At 55.5% G+C, this 21,796-nt stretch overlaps 1 protein-coding gene across 3 annotated transcripts in view; it reads right to left on the bottom strand.

The window, feature by feature from the left end:
- Positions 1–21,796, bottom strand: part of PRR5 (proline rich 5) — a 68,957-nt gene that overhangs the window by 31,756 nt on the left and 15,405 nt on the right. For 2 of the 3 annotated variants that reach the window (XM_063603137.1, XM_034949159.3), the window contains exon 2: positions 3,306–3,422. In XM_063603137.1, coding sequence (XP_063459207.1) covers positions 3,306–3,412 — 107 coding nt within the window. In that variant the 5' untranslated portion in view covers positions 3,413–3,422. Of the gene's footprint in view, positions 1–3,305; positions 3,455–21,796 lie in introns of those variants that run through there. The other variant, XM_008964804.4, reaches the window with a different exon arrangement.

Raw genomic sequence — 21,796 nt, 5'->3', positions numbered from 1 at the left:
GCGCCTATAATCCAAGCTACTTGGGAGGCTGAGGCAGGAGAACTGCTTGAACCTGTGGGGGCGGAGAATGCAATGAGCTGAGATTGCACCACTGCACTCCAGCCTGGGTGACAGAGTGAGACTCCATCTCAAAAACAAAAACAAAAATTAGCTGGGCATGGTGGTGCACGCCTGTAATCCCAGCTATTAGGGAGGCTGCGACAGGAGAATCACTTGAACCCGGGAGGTGGAGGTTGCAGTGAGCTGAGATTGCACCACTGCACTCCAGCCTGGGTGACAGAGCAAGATTCCGTCTCAAAAGAAAACAAAAAAGAGGCTGGGCACGGTGGCTCACACCTGTAATCCCAGCACTTTGGGAGGCCGAGGTGGGCAGATCACCTGAGGTCAGGAGTTAGAGACTAGCCTGACCAACATGGCAAAACCCCATCTCTACTAAAAGTACAAAAAATTAGCCGGGCATGGTGGTGGGCGCCTGTAATCCCAGCTACTCCAGAGGCTGAGGAAGGAGAATTGCTTGAACCCAGGAGGCAGAAGCTGCAGTGAGCTGAGATCACACCATTGCACTCCAGCCTGGACAAGAGTGAAACTCCGTCTCAAGAAAGGAAAAAAAAGAGAGAGAGAAAGGAGAGGGAGATTTGGACGTGGAAATGAAAGCCATGGGGAGGTACATATTGGAGTGATGCAGCCACAAGCCAAAGAGCCACCAGAAGCTTCAAGAAGCTCCTCCCCTAGAGCCTCTGGTGGGAGCGACACCTGGACTTCAAGCTTCTGGCTCCAGAACTGTGAGGGAACAAATTTCTGCTGTTTTAGGCCACCGAGTTTGTGGTCTTTGTTACAGCAGCTCTGGGAAGCTAATACAGTCACACAGATAAAAGGGGGTGTGTCTTGGACTCACAGTGAGGAGTACACGGCCAGGCCCTGCAGAATGACACGCCTGTCCCTGACCCTGCACAGATCTGTTGTCCTGGGGGGCCCTGGCAGGGAGCACCGCTAGGAGCGGGAGCATGCAGACAGGGACCAGAAGGGGTGCCCTGCTCCCTGCAGTTTCCACTCAGGGACTTGGCTGGGGAAGCCAGTTTGCCTTCTCTTGCCTCGATCTCCCACATCTGCTGGGTAGGAGAGCTGGGGCACAGGCTCTGCTGCATCCTGTGCAGGTGATGGATGAGCTGGGCAGGTCTCCTGGGTGCTCTCTCTGCCCTTCTGCATCTCTCGGTCGGGGGTGCTGGTAATACCTCGCTGGGCTAGGAGAGTGGCAAAGTCAGTTAAGGGCAGTGAACGGGGCTGGCCCGGGGCCTGGCACATAAGAGGAGTGCAGGAAATGGCCGTGCCCCTGCTGCCTGGGGTGGCGGGAGCTGATGTAGGCCTAAGGGCTGGGAGACCTGGAGCCCTGCAGGTGCCACGGGGAGGGGCTGGCATTTCTCTGCAATCTGCCAGGCTGCTGAGTGAAATCTGGTGGGGCGGGGGGGCTCAGGCAGAGTCCCCCTGAGGCCTCCCGGAACTCTGAGAAGACACTTGAGACTCAGAGCCCACTCCAGGGTCACCCAAGGTGGGGTGAGGGCAGTGTCTAAGCCAGCAACCAGCCAGTGCCCCCACCTGTCTGGGGACCCGCAGCAGGACGCCCCAGCTCGGAGGTGGGAGGGAGCTCACCAAGTGGCTGTCAGTGGGTGCTCAGGAACTGACTGACTCCTGTGGAGCCCTCCAAATGCCATCCCTACAGGGACACCCCGACACTGGTCCCCTGCGTGAGTCTGGGGTTGAGCTGTGAGGTACAGAGGACTTACTATGTGCTAAGCACTGTGTTGAGGGCTTTATTTTGCATGTTCAAATTTCATCCCTACAACAGCCCCATGAGGTGGGTACTGTTATCTGCCCGTTTTATGGATAAGGAAATTGAGGACCTGACTTGCTCAAGACCACAGAGTAGGGAAGAGGCAGAGTTGGGATTTGAAATAAGTCTGTTTAACTCTTTCCTCTAAATCACGGCACAGAAACAAGGACAGAGAGATGGCTTTCATCTCAATACTGGAGGAGAACACTGCTCTTCTTTTTTTTTGAGATAGGGTCTTGCTTTGTCACCGAGGCTGTAGTGCAGTGGTGGCATCATGGCTCATGGCAGCCTCGACCTCCCTGGCTCAAGTAATCCTCCCATCTTGGCCTCCCAAAGTGCTAGGATTACAGGTGTAAGCCGCCGTGCCTGGTGGAGAACACAGCTCTTAAGACACTGTGCAGTCGTTGGGTCAGTGAGATTTCCCAACAGGAGTCCTTCCTTCACTGTTCCCACACCAGCCCTCCCCACAGGGAGGAATGCGAATACCCACTGACGGAGAGGGAAACGGAGGCAGGCATGTGCCAGCCCTTTAGCAGTTTGCAACTCAGAGACAGAAGAGACCACGTTTGAAGAGGGTCTCGCTGGCAGCCCTGAGCCCACCATGACGCTCACAATGCATTCAATGAGCTGAAAATAACGTGTGTCCAAGTGACAGCCGGGTTCCTGGTGGCCAAGACCACAGTCGGTGGAGCATCTGGCAAGATTTTACTGCCAGGTGTGGGCGCGAGAGGGGCAGCGTCCACAGCCTCCCCCGAACAGTGTCCACTGCCTCCCCCGAACAGCCTGCCTCACTTTCTCCTGCCTCTCATTTTCCTAGGGAGCAGAGACGCTGGGGAGTTCCACTAAATAAACCGTCTCTTTTCCAGATCCCGGCCTTGCTCCTCAAACAAAGCTGGGAGAAGGGGCTTCCCAGGCCCCTGCTTGTCTGGGAATGACCCCTGGAGGAGAGTCCTCTAAAGAATGCCTCCCAGCTGCCGCACCCCCTGCTGACAGCTGGAGGACAGGGGGCCTCTCAAGGGAAAGCCTAAGGGAGCTTAAAGAGACACAGGAAGCCTGCGCGACCCACCCACTGAGCCCCGAGGCTCCCGTGCTCAGCCGCAAAATGGGAAAAATACTTCCTGCTCCGTTAGCCTCCCAGGTTGTCACGAGCACCGGAGTGGAGACGTGGAAAGACCCCGGGTAGGAGGCGGGCACGCGGGTTCCCGGCCCACCCCGCCGCCCACCCGCCGGGCGTTTCTGGGCCAGCCCCGGGCGCTGGCGGGCCTCGCTCCCTTCCCTGGGTTCTGGAACCACGCTGCACTGAACTTTCCTCCAGGCCCGCACCACTCCGGCGGGGCAAGTTCTTTGCAAACTGTGAAGCGCCGCGCCGCCTTCGGCACCGTTCCTGGCTCGGGGCGGCCCCTCGCCCGCGGACGGCTCAGGGGGTCCCCTCCCCCGGTTCCAGGGCCTCCGGGTGGCCGGGAGGGCGCGGCCTTACCTGTTCCAGGTGGCGTTGGCGCAGGCCCGGCGCTGCTGCGTGCCCCGCTCGTCCGCGGCGGCGGCCGGCTCTCTCTTGCCCAGGTCACTGAGGCTGGGCGAACTCATGAACTTCAACCTGCGGAGAGTCCTCATGGTGACCCGGGCCGCCTGCGCCGCGCCCACGCGCGCCCCACGCCGCGCCCTGCGCCACGCCGCGCCAAGGGCCCCGGGCCGGCGATGCGCCCTCTACGCGGAAACTCCGGCGAGAGCAGGAAGCCGAGCGGTCCTGCGGGGTCCCGCCCCGGCCCCGCGCCTCCGTCTCGGGTCCCGCGCCGGCCGCCCCGCCGGGTTAATCATTGCACGGAGAGGCTCAGCGTGGAGCGCCAGGCGCGCGGCCAGCACAGACCCGGCGCAAACGGAGGCCGGGGGCGGACCCGGGGGCGGGCCCAGGGGCGGGTCGCGGCGCCCCGGGGGGCGGGTCGGGGAAGGGGGCGGGGGCATCGCGGGCGGGGCGGGGCCTCAGGCGAGGGGGCGTGTGCAAGAGGCGTGGCCGGCGTCTCCGCGGCCGCAGCTGCCACGACGCCTCGCTGGGTCTGCCCTCTGAGGACGTGCTCACCCTCCCCCCCTCTTCCGAGGGCCCCGCGTGCCCACAGGAAACCAACACGCACAGGACGCAGGGCCCAAGCCCAAGCGCCCGCCCCCCGCCCAGCACTGCGGTCGCGCCCACACGATGTCCAGCGACCCCGGCCCCGGCGGTCTCCCTCCACAGCCCTCCTCGCAAAGGCTGTGCCACAGAGGTGCCTCCGTACCCCTCACCTGAACACAGGCTCCCCCACCCAGTTCTCATGAGGACTTTGGGTAGAGGCCTTCAGTCCCCTCCAGGCACCTCGGCCCAAGAACCCACTCCACCCGGGCTCAGCCTAGACCCCCTTGGACAGGGATTTCAGCATTGCCTGGCTGCCTGGAGGATTTGCTGGAGTGAGGGCTTGAAGAAGTAGAGGGTTTGCTCCTTATCCCCCACCCCCAGGTCTCTTGGATGGTAAAACCAAGCAGTTTCCCAAGTCCCTGTGGTGGGGGCAGAGTGATCCCAGTGAAGGCAGGGCACAGCCCGTGCTTCCTGCCTGCTTCGCAGAGCACTTTTAGATGTCTGATTTCACATGAGCTAACATGAACTACTTCCGTGAGGTAGAGGTTATTCTTCTCCCCATTTTCCAGTTGAGGACATTGAGGCTCACAGAGTGAAATAACTTGCCCAACATTGTGCAATCAACAAATGGCAAAGTTGGGCCTCACCACAGGGAGCGTCCCGCCCCTTGAACAGGGCCCTTCCCAGTCTCCAGCTTCTGGGATTCCCACAAGGCTCACCTGACCCCTCCGTCAGATGGGGGGTGACAGCCACAGCTCCAGGAGCTGGGAGGGCCCCATATAAAATATAAGAGAGAGGTGATGGCTCATGCCTGTAATCCCAGCACTTTGGGAGGCCGAGGTGGGCGGATCACCTGAGGTCAGGAGTTCAAGACCAGCCTGGCCAACATGGAGAAACCCCATCTCTATTAAAAATACAAAATTAGCTGGGCGTGGTGGTGCATGCCCGTAATCCCAGCTACTCAGGAGGCTGAGACAGGAGAATCGCTTGAACCTGGGAGGCAGAGGTTGCAGAGAGCTGAGATCTCGCCACTGCACTCCAGCCTGGGCAACAACAGCAAAACTCCGTCTCAAAAATCATCATCATCATAATAAAATAAAATAAAAAGTAAGAAAGCCTCATGAAGAGTCTTTGTTTAGTGCAAATCAACCAGTGTCTCCTGAGTACCTCCTGTGTTCCAGACATAAATACCATCGTCTTTGGGAGACAGAGACATAAACAGACAAACTTGCTCATCCGTAAAGCGGGATGGAACGGTTCATCTCACAGGCAGCTTGGGGCCCACAGGCAGCAACAGGTGCTTTATAAACTAACTGTCAAGTGCTGTACACGTTTTCTTTTCTTTTTGAGACAGTCTCACTTTTTGGCCCAGGTTGATTGCAGTGGCACCACTGCGGTCACCGCAGCCTCTACCTCCTGGGTTCAAGCAACCCTCCCACGTTAGCCTCCTGAATAGCTGGGACTACAAGGCATGTGCCACCATGCCTGGCTAATTTTTTGCGTGTGTGATGGCGTTTCGCTCTTGTCACCTGTGGAGTGCAATGGCGCAATCATGGCTCAGTGCTAACCTCTGCCTCCCAGGTTCAAGTGATTCTCCTGCCTCAATCTAGTGAGTAGCTGAGATTACAGACACCTACCATCACGCCTGGCTGATTTTTTTTATTTTTATTTTTAGTAGAGATGGGGTTTCACCATGTTGGCCAGACTGGTCTTAAACTCCTGACCTCAGGTGATCCTCCCACCTCGGCCTCCCAAAGTGCTGGGATTACAAGAATGAACCACTGTGCCCGGCTCCCTGGCTAATTTTTTTAAAATTTTGTAATACAGACAGGGTCTTGCTATGTTGCCCAGGCTGGTCTCAAACTTCTGGACTCAAGGAGTCCTCCCACTTTTGGCCACCCATACTGTTAGGATTACAGGCATGAACTACTGTGCCTAGCCCACGCTCTCAAACTTACGGGAACACTGTTATCTTTTAGATCCCAAACCAAATTTCATGGCCAGACAAGGATTTCCTACCTTATTGCTGTAAAAAAAACAAAAACAACAACAAAAAACATATAAAAATACTAAAGCATGTACTGAATTGTCTCTGAAAAGAATGAAAACAGAGGATAAAGCCCAGATCCTTGACTCCTCGGAGGGGCCTTTGAGACCTGCTTGCCCTCCAGCTGCGGGTCCCTCCCCTGCCCTAGAACGTCTTTCAAGGAAGTTAGTTGCCCCTTCACTGTCTCTGACCGCCTTCACTCTCAATTAGGCTCAGGGGGCGTCTTCTTGTCACCTGATGACTTTTTTTCCATCCTATGCCATAAGCCAGGAGGGCAAGAACCATAACAACTTGTTCACTGCTACAGTCCCCGTGCCTAGCACAGACTGGGTGCTTCATAGATACTTGGTTTAACGGATGGATGAACATTTATCTCATAAGAATAAAGGGATTACATTGGACCCCACTGGTGAAAATGCCTCATAAAAGTGCCCAGGCTGGACAGATGTGAGCGAGAATCTCCGTCACGGCCACTGGTGTAAACGCAGCAAAGCAGAACCGCCGGGGATCGGGACGGGATGAAATGGTTTCCCACGCCGGAGGCTGGCTCTCAGGAGAGGACTGGCTTTGTGGGCTCAGCACAGCCTGGTCCCAAGCTTGCTGACCACAGGCAGGGCCTGGCTCGCAGGAGGGGCCAGCTCCAGAGAGGGAGGGAGGCCTGACTGCTTGGGATAAGAAATCAGAGAGAAATGGGCAGCCCGAGGTGGGAGGCAGGAGGAGGCAAACAGGGGGCTGGGAATGCTGCAGGCATCTGGGAGAAGCGGCCAGCCAGAAATTCCGGAGGTGGGGATGGCTGAGGAATTTTAAAGAGCTCTTTAAAAAAGGCATCTCTAGTCAGCGTTAAGGAATTAGCTATAACCTCTCCCTGGCCCCAGCCACAGATGTATAAAATCTGTCTACACCCAACAGCCCAGCGCCAGGAGGGCAGTGGAGGCTCAAGCAAAGGTGCTAGTGCTCTGGGTTTGGGCCGTGACAGGCAGAGAGGGCACAGCTGCGGGGCTGCCCCGGGGCCAGAAACCCCAGGCAGAGGCCACGAGGGGACAGAGCTGTCACAAACCCTCAGAGCAGGGGGCAACTGGGGGACAAAGGGCGGAGTCTAGCCCCTAAGTGTGCTCTGTGTGGCCTGCAGCGTCGGAGGAAAATAAACCAAACTGCGTGCGGCCAACATCTTACAACGTTTTACAACGGAGAGATTGACACAGAAACCCGGATTCTGGCCGCCCTGAAGCATCAGGTGACAGTCTTGCTGGGCCTGAGCCCCACGTGACAGCTCCCACCCGGCTACTGCCCCTGCCAGCAGGCACGAGGCCTCCAGGTGCCCACCGGGCCCTCCTCTCACTTATGGGGCTTTCTGGGTCTGAGGAGGGGGCTGGGGGACCCAGCAATTGTGTTGTGGCGGGGTACCCTGGGCAGGGCTCATTTGTGTCTGAGACCAGGGAAGGGAAATGCCCCTCTGTTAAGGAAATGAGAGACAAAGGGACTCAGTCACACATCCCCAAAGCCACCAGAGTGGCCCCCACTCCAGACTCATTCACACATCCCCAAAGCCACCAGAGCCACCTCTGCTCCAGACTCATTCACACATCCCCAAAGCCACCAGAGCCACCCCTGCTCCAGACTCATTCACACATCCCCAAAACCACCAGAGTGGCCCCTGCTCCAGGAAGGTGCCAGGCCTGATGGCATCAACCACGTCCTCTCCTCCCCAGGACCCAAACTCATTCCAAACTCCCCCTGGCCAGTGGGGTGTCGGCAGCTGGTAGAGGACCCCCTTGGTCACCAAGGGGGACCCTGATATCCTCAGAACTACCCTTCTGAAGGGCCTGCAATCCCTAAGCCTGGCTCAGCCCCGGCTGGACACCCAGGGGACAGGAACAGACCAGTAAGTCAGGGCAGCTCATGAACCCGGGACTCTGAGTTCTAGTCCATCAGCACTGCAAGTGACATCATGATCTCTGGGACACAGGCCAGCCAAAGGGAGGAGACAGCATACCCCTGAAGGGGCCAGTTTGGGGCCCTATAGGCATGATACAGGGGCGGCCACTAAACATACTGCCCCGACTCGTCCCCACAAGGCTGCCAAGTGGGAGACCAGTCCCATTTTACAGACAGACAAACAGAGGCCCAGGGAGGCCGAGGCGTATGTCCGAGGTCAGAGTCAGCAAGTGGGGGAGCTGAGGCTGGAGCCCTGTGGGCTGGGCGGGAGAGAGAGACAGCCTCCATCTCGCCCACTCTCCCCGAGGCACGGCCCTCAGGTGCTGACCTCAGCTGCCCACGCCCTGCCTGCTTTCCCAGGCACTGCCTGCTCTGGAGGGGCACGTCCGCCCCCTGGTGGCGAAGCCTGGTGTTCCCTCAAAGCCGACCCAAAAGTGCCTTCTGCCCCCTGAGGAGCAGCCTGGTCCGGACACCCTGGAAGAGGCCTGGCAACGTGCTGGGCACGGAAAGCCATGGGGAGTGCCTGGCTCTGTCCCCACAGTCTCTGCCATCCGGGCCGTCCCATCCCTTCCCTGAGATGGGCGAGGAGGGTGACACCACTGCCCTATGAGGGCACAGAAAAAATCCACGCACAGTCACAGGGGCACGCCAAGGGCTTGGTGACCGCCGCCAGGGTGGTCGCACGGCAGAAGGAGGTTCCTGAGTCAGGGCCACCACGCCGGGGGAGCCCAGGGTACTCGCGGTGACTCCGGCACCAAGCACCAGGCCACCGGACCTGGTGGCCTTGGAGCCAGGATCAATTGTTATTATTCCCATTTCATGACTGGGGAAACTGAGGCTGTGTGGGGAACACAGCAAGGAACAAGAAAGACATGGTCCCTGCTACCAGAAGGTGAGCCCATCGTCCCATCCTAGCTCTGCCATCTGATATGTTCATGTCCTGGCCGGGTGCGGTGGCTCACGCCTGTGATCCCAGTACTTTAGGAGGCTGAGGCGGGTGGATCACCTGAGGTCAGGAGTTGGAGACTACCCTGGCTACCATGGTGAAACCCTGTCTCTACTAAAAATACAAAAATTAGCCGGATATGGTGGTGCACACCTGTAGTCCCAGCTGCTAGGGAGGCTGAGGCAGGAGAATCGCTCGAACCCTGGAAGCGGAGTTTATAGTGAGCCAAGATCGTGCCATTGCACTCTAGCCCGGGCGACAGAGCAGGACTGCATCTCAAATAAATAAATAAATTAATAAATAAGTAAGTTCATGTCCTCCTTGGTCCCACAGCAGCCTTGAGGTTTGAAGGTGGACCGCTTCCTTTAAGTCTTCTCTTGACCGGCTGAGCTACCAGGACTCCATCTGAGCCCTTCTCCACCCTGGTGGTCTGGTTCTGTGCACCCAAGACACGTGCCCTCCTTTTGTTCTGGATTTCAGTTCCAGGGGCCGGGGAGGGGGCTCTGGCCAGCAGGTCCCTGGTCTTAATACACCAGACGTCACACATGCACCTGCATGAGATTCTCTCTCCAAGCCACCTTCCCACCTGTCAGCCAGGTCTTGAACACCAATCGGTTTCCAAAGTCTCTTCTGGGGCAGGTGTTTTATAACCAGATTCTAGTCTCTCAATAGGTGCCTCTGTGGTATAAGGAGGTGACTGTCCAAGCTTGAGGATGGCATTGCAGAGACAGTCAGGTTTTGGAATCTCCCAAACTGGGTCTGCCCTCAGCTCTGCCACCTCCTTTGTGTCAAAGTTGTCAGAATTGGCTGGACGCGGTGGCTCACGCCTGTTATGCCAGCACTTTGGGAGGCTGAGGCGGGTGGATCACCTGAGGTCAGGAATTCCAGACCAGCCTGGCCAACATGGTGAAACCCCACCTCTACTAAAAATACAAAAATTAGCCAGGTGTGATGGTGTGTGCCTGCAATCCCAGCTACTCAGGAGGCTGAGGCAGGAAAATCACTTAAACCTGGGAGGTGGAGGTTTCAGTGACTGTGCCATTGCACTCCAGCCTGGGTGACACAGAGGGACTCTGTATCAAAAAAAAAAAAAAAAAAAAAAGGTTGTCAGAATCAAAATGGAATCACTTGTGTTTAAAAAACCCTGACAGGCTGGGCGCACTTTGGGAGACCGAGATGGGTGGATCACTTGAGGTCAGGGGTTTGAGACCAGCCTAGTCAACATGGTGAAACCCCGTCTCTACTAAAAATACAAAAAAATTAGCTGGGCATGTTGGTGTGCATCTGTAATCCCAGATACTGAGGAGGCTGAGGCAAGAGAATTGCTTGAACCCGGGAGGTAGAGGTTGCAGTAAGCCCAGACTGAGCCATTGCACTCCAGCCTGGGTGGCAGGAGCAAAACTCTGTCTCAAAACAAAAACAAAAACAAAAAACAAACAAACAAAACCCCCTGAGAAATAGAGCCAGGAAAGGCCATGAAGAGAGGCTTCTTATATAAAAATGCCTGATAACAAGAATGATCACAAAAGGCTCTAAAAAACCACAACCTTGCACAAAGGCCATAGCAATCACACACCAAAAATACCTCTGTGAGGACATCTGTTCAGCAACTGCCTGTCCAACCTCGGGCTGGTGCCACCCTTGTTATTGATCCTTGTAGCCAGGGACAATTATCTCAAAACAATTATGTAATCCTCCTCATTTTTCCTTTAAAAACCTTTGTCTTTCTTTGTCCCTGAACATAACACATAGTTTAATATAGCATGCGAATTCCCATTGCAATGCCTGATTCCTGAAGAAATATGATTTTCTTGTAGACAGCCCCTCTCTCCTTCTTATTTTATTATTATTTTTTGAGACAGAGTCTTGCTCTGTCACCCAGGATGGAGTGCACTGGCACGATCTTGGCTCACTGCAACCTCTGCCTCCCTGGTTCAAGCGATTCTCTTGCCTCAGTCCCCTGAGTAGCTGGGATTACAGGTGCCTGCCACCACGCCTAGCTGATTTTTGTATTTTTAGTAGAGATGGGGTTTCATCGTGTCGGCCAGGCTGGTTTTGAACTCCGGACCTCAAGTGATCAGCCCGTCTCAGCCTCTCAAAGTGCTAGGATTACAGGTGTGAGTCACGGCACCTGGCCACTGCTTGTCATTTAGGTTGATATCTGCAATACCTTCCCTGTCAAGCTTTAGTCTCTTTGTCCTTGGAGTGGGGAGATAAGACCACGTTCCTCCTGGGGTTAGTGAGCACTTATTATGGGCCAGGCATGGGGTATCCACCCTTGAATTCCGTAGCACTCCAAGGCAGGCAGCTATTCCTATCATCCTAGTTTACAGGTGGGTTAGTTGGGGCTCTGAAAGGTTAGGTGACTTATTCTAGGTCACGTGGCTGGGCCAGGATTCAAACTCAGGCAGGAGGGCAGGCTTCAGTGTGTCTTCCCCACACTAACGAGGACCATGCCTGTGTCTGCCAGCGACCCAGAACAGAGTGTGCGTGCATGGATGGAGTCTTGCTCTATTGCCCAGGCTGGAGTGCAGTGGCACGATCTCGGCTAACTACAACCTCCACCTCCCAGGTTCAAGTGATCCTCTTACCTCAACCTCCCGAGTAGCTGGGAGGCATGCGCCACCACACCCGGCTAATTTTTGTATTTTTAGTAGAGATGGGGTTTCACCATGTTGGCCAGGCTGGTCTCGAACTTCTGACCTCAAATGATCCACCTGCCTTGGCTTCTCAAAGTCCTGGGATTACAGGCATGAGCCACCACACCTGGCCAGCAGTCACCTTTTCTTTAACCAACATTATGAGTAGAGTGTGGAGGCAGGGGATGGGCTGGGCCAGCACCACACAGGTGCCTGTCCCTCGAAGCTTCCTGTCCTGACAATGACGTGCTGGCCCTTCTCGGCCGTCCTTGGGTCTTCAGACTGCCCAACTGCTAAATCGTGCCCTCCAAAGACACTGAAGTCCCAGCCCTCGGCACCTATGAATGTGACGGTATTCGGACAGATAGTGTTTGCAGATGTCATCAAATTGAGATGAGGTCACACTGGAGTAAGTGGGCCCTAAATCCAGTGACTGATGTCCTTACAAGAAGGCCATGTGGGCAGGGTGCCGTGGCTCATGCCTGTAATCTCAGCACTTTGGGAGGCTGAGGTGGGCGTATCATCGAGACCATACTGGCTAACACGGTGAAACCCTGTCTCTACTAAAAATACAAAAAAAAAATAGCCGGGTGTGGTGGCAGGCGCCTGTAGTCCCAGCTACTTGTATGTAGGAGGCTGAGGCAGGAGAATGGCGTGAACCTGAGAGACAGAGCTTGCACTGAGCCGAGTGAGCCACTGAGCCTGCACTCCAGCCTAGGTGACAGAGCAAGACTCCATCTCAAAAAAAAAAAAAAAAAAAAAGTCCATGTGAAATGTGAAGTCACAGAGATACAGAGACCCAGAGGAGAGGGCTGTGTGAGGATGGAAGCAGAGACTAGAGCGATGCGGCCACAAGCCAAGGCGCACTTGGAGTCACCAGAAGCTGAAGGATTCTTGGCTCTGCTGACACTTTTTTTTTTTTTTTTTGAGACAGGGTCTTGCTCTGTCACCCAGGCTGAAGTGCAGTGGTGTGATCATGACTCACTGCAGCCTTGACCTCCTGGGCTCAGGTGATCCTCCCACAGCCTCCCTGGTAGCTAGGACTACAGGCACACGCCACCACACCTGACTAGTTTGTATTTTTGGTAGAGACAGGGTCTTTCTATGTTGCTAAGGCTGGTCTCGAACTCCTGGGATCAAGCAACCCAACCACCTTGGCCTCCCAGGACACCTTGATTTCAGACTTTCAGCCTCCAGAACTGTGAGAGAATGAGATTCTGTTATAAGCCACCTGGTTTATGGTCATTAGTTATGGCAGGCCCAGGACACAAATACGTTGCCTTTCCCCAAACAGAGCCCACTCCCTGCCAGGCTCTGGCTTTGACCTCCAGGAAACCCCATGTCCAGATGGGGAAATGTCCCACCCTGACACTCAGCACACTGGAGACACCCTCATTCCCTCTAGCTCTGCTTTCTTTAGGGGAAAAACACAAACTCCGGGGGCCGGGAGGAGTAACCTCTGCAAACGCATCCCAGCCTGGCAGCGTTAACACCACCCAGCTGTGCCTGGCCCCGTGCTGAGAGCTCGTGCACTTCCGAACCTTGGTGTTTGCAGCCGCCCTGCCAGGCAGGCCCGGGGAACATCCCCGCTCTGCAGACCTGCAGACTGAGGCTCCTCAGGGCAGGCGGCAGAGCGGGACGGACTCCTGGGCTGCACTCCCAACCTGTATTCTTCCCAAGGCACCTTCTTGGCTGGCAGCCTTTTCTTAGAAGAATCTTGGATGGAGGAATGCTGCTTGGGATGTCAGAGTTCACACTGCAATGTGAAGCCCTGCCTGCCACTGCCCTGGGAGGAGGAGCCCCGGGAGGAGGAGCCCTGGGAGGAGGAGCCTTGGGTGGAGGAGCGCCAGGTGGAGGAGCCCCCGGGAGGAGGAGCCCCCAGGAGGAGGAGTGCCAGGTGGAGGAGCCCTGGGAGGAGAAGCCCCGGGAGGAGGAGCACCGGGAGGGGGAGCCGTGGGAGGAGGAGCCCCGGGTGGAGGAGCCCCGGGTGGAGGAGGGTGGGAGGAGGAGCCCCAGGTGGAGGAGCCCCGGGTGAAGGAGCCCTGGGTGGAGGAGGGTGGGAGGAGGAGCCCCGGGTGGAGGAGCCCCCGGTGGAGGAGGGTGGGAGGAGGAGCCCCAGGTGGAGGAGCCCCTGGTGGAGCAGCCCTGGGAGGAGGAGACGGGTGTGGGCTTGGTGTAGGATTTGGGGGTGTGGGATCTGGGGGCTTAGGCAGTGCTTTTTCACTCGTTCTTTCATTGCTCTTCCAAACAGCCCTGGGAGGGAGGAATGACTATTCCCAGTCAGAAATTCCGGTCCAGCAGGGTAGGGAGGCAGGAAACAGCCCATCAAAACTTGGCCCGCGTTCCTAATGGCATAAATTGAGCCCACAGAGCCGACTGTGGAGGTGATGTCGGCTCCTCTGGACACTGGCAAGGCCCTGGCTTCCCTCGTGGAGGAGGGGCGTCCAACCAGGGTGGCATCCACCAGCCATGCCCCCACTTCTGCTACCAAGGAGTCCTCATCTGGAAAAAACTTGGTGGATTTCAGTGTCTTTTTTTTTTTGAGATGGAGTCTCGCTCCCGTCGCGCAGGCTGGAATGCAGTGGTGCAATCTCGGCTCACTGCAGCCTCTACCTCCCAGGTTCAAGCGATTCTCCTTCCTCAGCCTCCTGAGTAGCTGGGATTACAGGCGTGCACCACCACACCTGGCTAATTTTTGTGTTTTTAGTAGAGACGGGGTTTTGCCATGTTGGCCAGGCTGGTCTTGAACTCCTGACCTCAGGTGATCTACCCGCCTCGGCCTCCCAAACTGCTCGGCCTCCCAAACTGCAGGGGCGCTGGAGGGGCCCCAACTCTTCATAGGGGCAGGAGGAGTCAGCTCCAGGCGTGCCAGGGGCACTGAGTCTAGGGCAGGGTCCCCACCGCTGAGTACGTGCTGTGCCCAGCGCGGGCCACGGCCTCCCCACCACAACCCCTGCAGCTGGGTAGCCTCCTCTCCGTGCCACCGAGGTGGACATGGAGGTTCTGAGTCCTGACGTCACCTGCAGGGTCACAGGCTGGTGAGGGGCAGGGCCAGGAGCAACCTCAGAATCCCCATTCCAGACCCCGGTTTTCTCTACCCAAATCTTCCCGGAAGCAGCCCAGATCTTCCTACCTGAAGCCTGGGCTGGGGCTCACCGTTCCTCTGCCCTCTTTCTCAGCCCCTGCCCACAGCCTGCCCACCCCCTCCACCACACAGCCCTCGGGGGCTCAGGACTCTTCTGCCTCCCCGCCCCGGGAATCCACCTTCCCGAGGCTGCCAGCACGTTCACTTGGACACCCAGGATGCCTCTGCCCTGGCTGCTCAGAGGCTCTGGATGAGGCCTTCTGCCTGCAGGATAAAGTCCAGGTTTCCAAGCCTGGCATCCAAGACCCTCCAGTCTGAGCACAGTCTTCCACTCCTTCCGATTCTGCTTCGTCTCCCGCCACGCCCTGCCAGGCCCCTCTCCCGCCACCCCCTGAACCAGGAGACAAAGTGCCCACTTGTTGCCTGGAAGATCTGGGCCTTTACCCAGGCTCTGCCCTCTGCCTGGGGTGCCCTGCTCCTCGTCCTCCGGCTGGGTTATTTTTTCAGTGATAATAATAATAATAACAGTGGGTAGTAAAGTGCGATTCAGAGCATGGGCTGTGCAGCCGGAGGATGGCGGCTTCACCACTTAATAGATGTCGACCTCGGGCTGATTCCCTCTGCTTGACTATGCCTCAGTTTCCCCATCTGTGAAATGAGAATCCTCATCACATCTCCCTCCCTGGGTAACCACAGGCTCTAAACGTATTCACAGCTGCAGGTGCTCACTCAGCCTTGGCCGTGACAGTGAGCTGGGCTGCCTCTTCCTCCAAGGTGGCCTCTGGCCCTGCCATGCCCGCTGTCAGGTTCCCCCCAACCCCATCATGGAATACTTTCTCTCCTTCACCCAACTTAGCCAACAGTCCCTGGCCCTCCTCCCTCCCCCTGCCTTGTGTCAGGGTCTCAGACTGTGCTTGTCTCCTCCATCAGACTGGGTGCTCAGGTCAATGTTCAGGCACAGGTCAACACCCAGTGGACATTCATCTGCCCACACAGAGCTGGGGATCCCTGATCCGGTGCTTCCTCTCCTGGGGGCTCTGTCTGCCCACAGGGTCCTCTCTCTCCCTCCTGGCCTTCTGGTCACCTGCCCCCGCATCCCTGACTTCTGCAGCCTGCCCCCTCCCACATCCTCCTTGGGCCCCAGTGCTCAGGTGCCGCTTCCCTCCTCTGTAAGCTCAGTCTCACCTTCTCCTGTCAGACCCGTGCTGCCCGCTCCCTCTGGACCACAAAACCACCTTTGGCCAGCAGTGCCTTCTCCTGTTCCCTTTTAGAGCAAAACTCTGGAATGAGGCCGGGTATGATGGCTCACGCCTGTAATCCCAGCACTTTGGGAAGCCGAGGCGGGCAGATCACTTGAGGTCAGGAGTTCGAGACCAGCCTGACCAACATGGTGAAACCCCATCTCTACTAAAAATACAAAAATTAGCCAGGCGTGGTGGCGGACGCCTGTAGTTCCAGCTACTCAGGAGGCTGAGATGGGAGAATTGCTTGAACCCAGGAGGTGGAGGTTGCAGTGAGCTGAGATCACGCCACTGCACTCCAGCCTGGGTGATAGAGCGAGACTCCGTCTCAAAACAAAACAAAACAAAACAAAACAAAACTCTGAGATGAGCTCCTGTCCCCACCACTTTTCCATGGCCCTTCTGCCCAGGCCACAGGTGACTTCCATGGCGTGCAATCCAATGGTCAAGTCCCAGCCTACACGGAGCTCAGTCCTCGAACACACTTGGTCCCTAAGGGAGGCTACTTAGAGCCTTTGTTTACCCTCTTCGGGTAATCTGGCTACAGAAACTCTCCTAGCTGTGGTTCCCACTTGCCGCCCAGATGCCCAGGGGTCACCCCATAGGAATTTCCAGCCACATCTGGCCCTGGGGGTGTCTGATAAGGGATGAAAGATGTGTACAGATGGGAAGATGAGTCACCAAGCTGGTAGGTGGCTAAGCTGGATTCCTCGGAACTCCAAAGATGACCCGTGAGTTAGCAGAATAACTGGACGCAGGTGGGCAGGATCCGGTAAGATCCCCGTAAGAAATGGTAATAAATGGGAGGGTTATTATTATATTGTCTTCGTCACATGAAGATCAAGAAGCTGGGCAATTTAGAGAACTAGAAAACCTAAAAATTCCCTCCCTGCCTGTGTCCTAGAAATGTTAGATAAAAAATTACAAACATCTTCTATGATCGAGCTTGTAAAAAAGTGTGGAAAATCAGGGGCCAGCATGATAATATTACAATTTTCCTTAAGATATATTTATATTATAACACATAAGATATAAGATGTAATAGCTGGAGTGCGGTGGAGTGATCTCGGCTCACTGCAACCTCCACCTCCCGAATTCAAGCCAGTCTCCTGCTTCAGCCTCCCGAGTAGCTGGGATCACAGGCGTGCACCACCATGCCCGGCTAATTTTTGTATTTTTAGGAGAGACAGGGTTTCACCATGTGGGCCAGGCTGGTCTCGAACTCCTGACCTCAAGTGATCCGCCCTGCCTCGGCCTCCCAAAATGCTGGAATTACAGGTGTGAGCCACACTGCACCTGGCCATATATAGGATGTAATAGCACATTTAATACTGATATTACTGAAGGCCAGCATAGTGCTTGAAGTACACAGTTACACATATGGAGTGATATTCTCCCTGCCTTCATGGATCAAGCCCTCTAGCCTGGCAGCAACCCCATATGGTAGACTGTTGCTGCCCCCCATTTCACAGATGAAGAAACTGAGCCCCCTCCTTGCCGATGGAGCTGGGTTCCAAGCCTAAGCAGTCTGGTCATAGCGTCCGTGTTCTTAACTATTATGCTCTACTAGTTGCACTCTAACTAGTATAATAGTAACATTGCAGGAAATATTTTTTTCTTTTGAGATGAAGTCTCGCTCTGTAGCCCAGGCTGGAATGCAGTGGTGCGATCACGGCTCACTGCAACCTCCGCCTCCCAGGTGCAAGCGATTCTCCTGCCTCAGCCTCCCCAGTACCTGGGACTACAGGGGTGCACCACCACACCCAGCTAATTTTTGTATTTTTAGTAGAGACGGGGTTTCACCTTGTTGGCCAGGCTGGTCTCAAACTCCTGACTTCAAGTGATATGCCTGCCTCAGCCTCCCAAAGTGTTGGGATTACAGGTGTGAGCCACTGCACCTGGCTAGGAAAATGTTTTAAACTAGAAACTCAGACAGGCCGGGTGCAGTGGCTCACGCCTGTAATCCCAGCACTTTGGGAGGCCAGGGCGGGCAGATCACCTGAGGTCAGGAGTTCGAGACCAGCCTGACCAACAAGGTGAAACCCCGTCTCTACTAAAAATACAAAAATTAGCCAGGTGTGGTGGTGGACGCCTGTAGTCCCAGCTACTCGGGGGGCTGAGACAGGAGAATCGCTTGAACCCGGGAGGTGGAGGTTGCAGTGAGCCGAGATCGCGCCAATGCACTCCAGCCTGGGCGACAGAGTGAGACTCCATCTCAAAACAAAACAAAACAAAACCTCAGACATTAAGTGAAAGTGTGGCAGCCTTGTGGGGGTGGAGAGAGGGTGTTGAGACGGAGGGTTTATTAAACTGTGATAGCAGCCAGGAGACCAGGCGCGGAGCAAGCAGGATGCTGGGAGGTGAAACTGAATTCTCCACAGAACACCAGAGGGCTTGAGGAGCTGCAACCTTAATACAATGTAGCCTAGAAAAAGATCTACCCACTGACAATAAGAGATGACAAGAAAACTTGTCTGACTCCTCCTGAGCTTGAGGTAGGAAAAAGTGTGCAGTTCTCCTGAGGGCCTCTAGCCATGGGTCTGCTCTAGCCCGGGATTAGGTTTGTATTTATAAAGCCTAACCCAACCGATGAGAAAGTGGCCCCAGGCCTGTGACAGCCATAGGCTGCTTGGGAGAGCAATTATAAAAACGCTCTGGATAGGGAAATCATCATTAACAATAATTTATCATATATTTCAAAGTAGCTAGAAGAATTGTAATGTTCCAAATGCAAAGACAATATAGATGTTTGAAGCGATGGGTTTCCCGATTACCCGGATTTGATCAAACACATTGTGTACAGGGGTCAAAATATCACACATACCCCAAAAGTATGTACAAGTGTTCTATATCAGCAACAATAAACAATGCTCTGGGAGGCATGCCCACGAGCTGGGATTCTCACAGATAAAGCCCTTGCTGGAGATAAACTCATGATCCCAAATTACACAACACACAGAAACAGACCACCCTGAGGGAGGGACAAGCAAACACCACACATACCAGAAGGAAATTCCTGAGAAACCATTGGAGGAGACTGTAAAATTAAATTTGCCTCACATAATTAAAGATGTAAAAGAAGGAATCAAATATCTTATTTGCCGGGTGTGGTAGTTCATGCCTGTAATCCCAGCATTTTGGGAGGTCGATGTGGGCAGATCATGAGATCAGGAGTTCAAGACCTGCCTGGCCAGCATGGCAAAACCCAGTCTCTATTAAAAATACAAAAATTACTTTGGGAGGCCAAGGCAGGCAGATCATGAAGTCAGGAGTTCAAGACCAGCCTGACCAACATGGTGAAACCCCATCTCTACTAAAAATACAAAAATTAGCTGGGCGTGGTGGTGTACACCTGTAATCCCAGCTACTCAGGAGGCTGAGGCAGGAGAATCGCTTGAAGCTGGGAGGTGGAGGTTGCAGTGAGTGAGCCAAGATCGAGCCACTGCACTCTAGCCTGGGCGACAGAGCGAGACTCCATCTCAAAACAAAACAAACAAATAAAAAAAATTAGCCAGGCGTGGTGGCACATACCTGTAATCCCAGCTACTCGGGAGGCTGAGGCAGGAGAAGCTTTTGATCCCGGGAGGCACACGTTGCAGTGAGCCGAGTTAATGCCACTGCACCCCAGCCTGGGCGACAGAGAGAGTCCCTGTCTCAAAAAAATAACAACAACAACAACAAAAACACAAGAATAGAACAAGATGTTGTAAAAGCCAGGTGCCCAATAGGGGAACTTCTTTTTTTTCTTTTTGTTTTGAGACAGTCTCACTCTGTCGCCCAGGCTAGAGTGCAGTGGTGTGATCTCAGCTCACTGCAACCTCTTTCTCCTGGGTTCAAGGATTCTTGTGCCTCAGCCTCCAAGTAGCTGAGATTACAGGTGTGTGTTACCACACCTGGCTAATGTTTGTACTTTTAGTAGAAACGGGGTTTCACCATGTTGGCCAGCCTGCTCTCACTCCTGACCTCAGGTGATTTGCCTGCCTTGGCCTCCCAGAGTGCTGGGATTACAGACGTGAGCCACCATGCCGGGCCCCAATAGGGGAACTTCTGATGTGTGGCATCATCACGGTGCTCCCCCAGGGAGAAAGGATGGTACCATGGAAGCCAGGGCCCTGGGCACAGGGCCTGCAAGTGGAACCATCTTTCTGGGCACTATCTGGGTTAGAAGGGGACAAAGTTAGGCGGAAGGGGCATCACGTATCTCGGCTTTGATTCCAGCCCCACCCTTGGTGCTTGGGATTCTGTGTAGAAGTTCTGAGCAACTCCAGCATGTGCCTGGGCATGTCTGAGAGGGTGTCAGGCACCACAGCCCACGCCTGGCAGAGTCACGGCGGCTGTGAGTGTGCCTTTCACTGGGGAGAGCGTGTGGCTTTCACTGGGGAGAGGGGTGTGGCTTTCACTGGGGAGAGGGGTGTGGCTTTCACTGGGGAGAGGGGTGTGGCTTTCACTGGTGAGAGGGGTGTGGCTTTCACTGGGGAGAGGGGTGTGGCTTTCACTGGGGAGAGGGGTGTGGCTTTCACTGGCTTCTCTGAAAGGGCAAGGCTCCCACCTTAAGGAGAAACTGAGGGATAAGCATGGCCCTTCTCTATGGAGCATCCACAGATTTGGGGTGGAGGAGGGAAAACATTTTTCTGGTTAAATACACATGGCTCTATTCCAGACAGAGGAGAAATCCTTTTTTGTTTGTTTGTTTTGAGATGGGGTCTTGCTCTGTCCATTCTAGTCTCCACTGTCCATTTTACAGATGGTGAGACTGAGGCCTTGCACAGGAGTGGGATATGTAGGGTCACCAGCAGAGCAGGACTGTCCCAGTGCATGGGGTAAAGGACACATGCTCACTCACGGAGGCCCTACTGGGTGCTGGCACTGCGTACCCATCTACCCTCCGACCTGGGGCAGACCTACAGGCCAGAATTTCCACCCACATTTTTCAGAAGAGGAACCGGAGGCTCCGAGGGAAAGCTGACTTGCCCAGGTTGTAGGGTGAGTGAGTGGAAGGGCTGAGATCAGAGCCCAGCTGTGACTCTGGAGCTACATGCTTCCCACGGTCAGTAACCCCAGCGGCCACCAGGAGCGCCTACTTGGTGCCGGGCCCTGAGTCCTGGGCTGCCACTTCCCTTCCCCTGAGAGCCACAAGAGGGCAGTAAAGGGAGGCTCCAGAATCCCCAGGAGGGAGGATGCCTGAGCCTCCAGAGATGACATTTCACCAGGGCCTGGAAGGATGACCTCACCCAGCACGGCCAAGTGGAGCACAGACCAGAGCGACAGGAAGGGGCTGCTCCGCCACTGTGGACGATGACATCAGCCCGGCCCTGTGCTCTGCACCCACACCCGCTGTCTGCCCCTAACCTCACAACAGTGCCCTGGGCAGAGAGCTGGGGGCGGGTGCACGCTGGGCAACACCAGGCAGCACAGGCAGTTGGACCGCGGGCAGGAGGTGACCCTCAGGCCTCCTGACCCTGGTCCCCAGTGCTCTTTGCCCCTTCCCCATCATCCCCAGGACATTTTCTTTTGAGTCTCGCTCTGTTGCCCAGGCTGGAGTACCATGGCGCGATCTCGGCTCACTGCAACCTCCACCTCCCAGGTTCAAGTGATTTTCCTGCTTCAGCCTCCTGAGTAGCTCGAACTACTCAGCTGCCGCCACCAAGCCCAGCTAATTTTTGTATTTTTTTTGGTAGAGACAGGGTTTCACCATGTTGGCCAGGCTGGTCTTGAACTCCTGACCTCAGGTGATCCACCTACCTCGGCCTCCCAAAGTGCCGGGATTACAGGCATAAGCCACCACGCCTGGCCATCACCAGCACATTTTCTACCACTCTCGAGGCTGGATCAGACTGGCTTCCAGCTCCTGGCCTCACTGGGCTCACAGCTCAGGCTCTGTGGGCACTGGGGTGGGGGCTGGGGTGGCCACAGGTGGCTTGTTTAACTGAAAAGCCCCAGGCCCCTCCTCAGCCCACCCCTCTGGCCCGGG

Source organism: Pan paniscus, chromosome 23 (genome assembly GCF_029289425.2).
Source record: "Pan paniscus chromosome 23, NHGRI_mPanPan1-v2.0_pri, whole genome shotgun sequence".
Taxonomy (NCBI): Eukaryota; Metazoa; Chordata; class Mammalia; order Primates; family Hominidae; genus Pan; species Pan paniscus.
The sequence above is the reverse complement of the archived record's forward strand: the minus strand, read 5'-3'. Positions and strand labels throughout refer to the sequence as shown.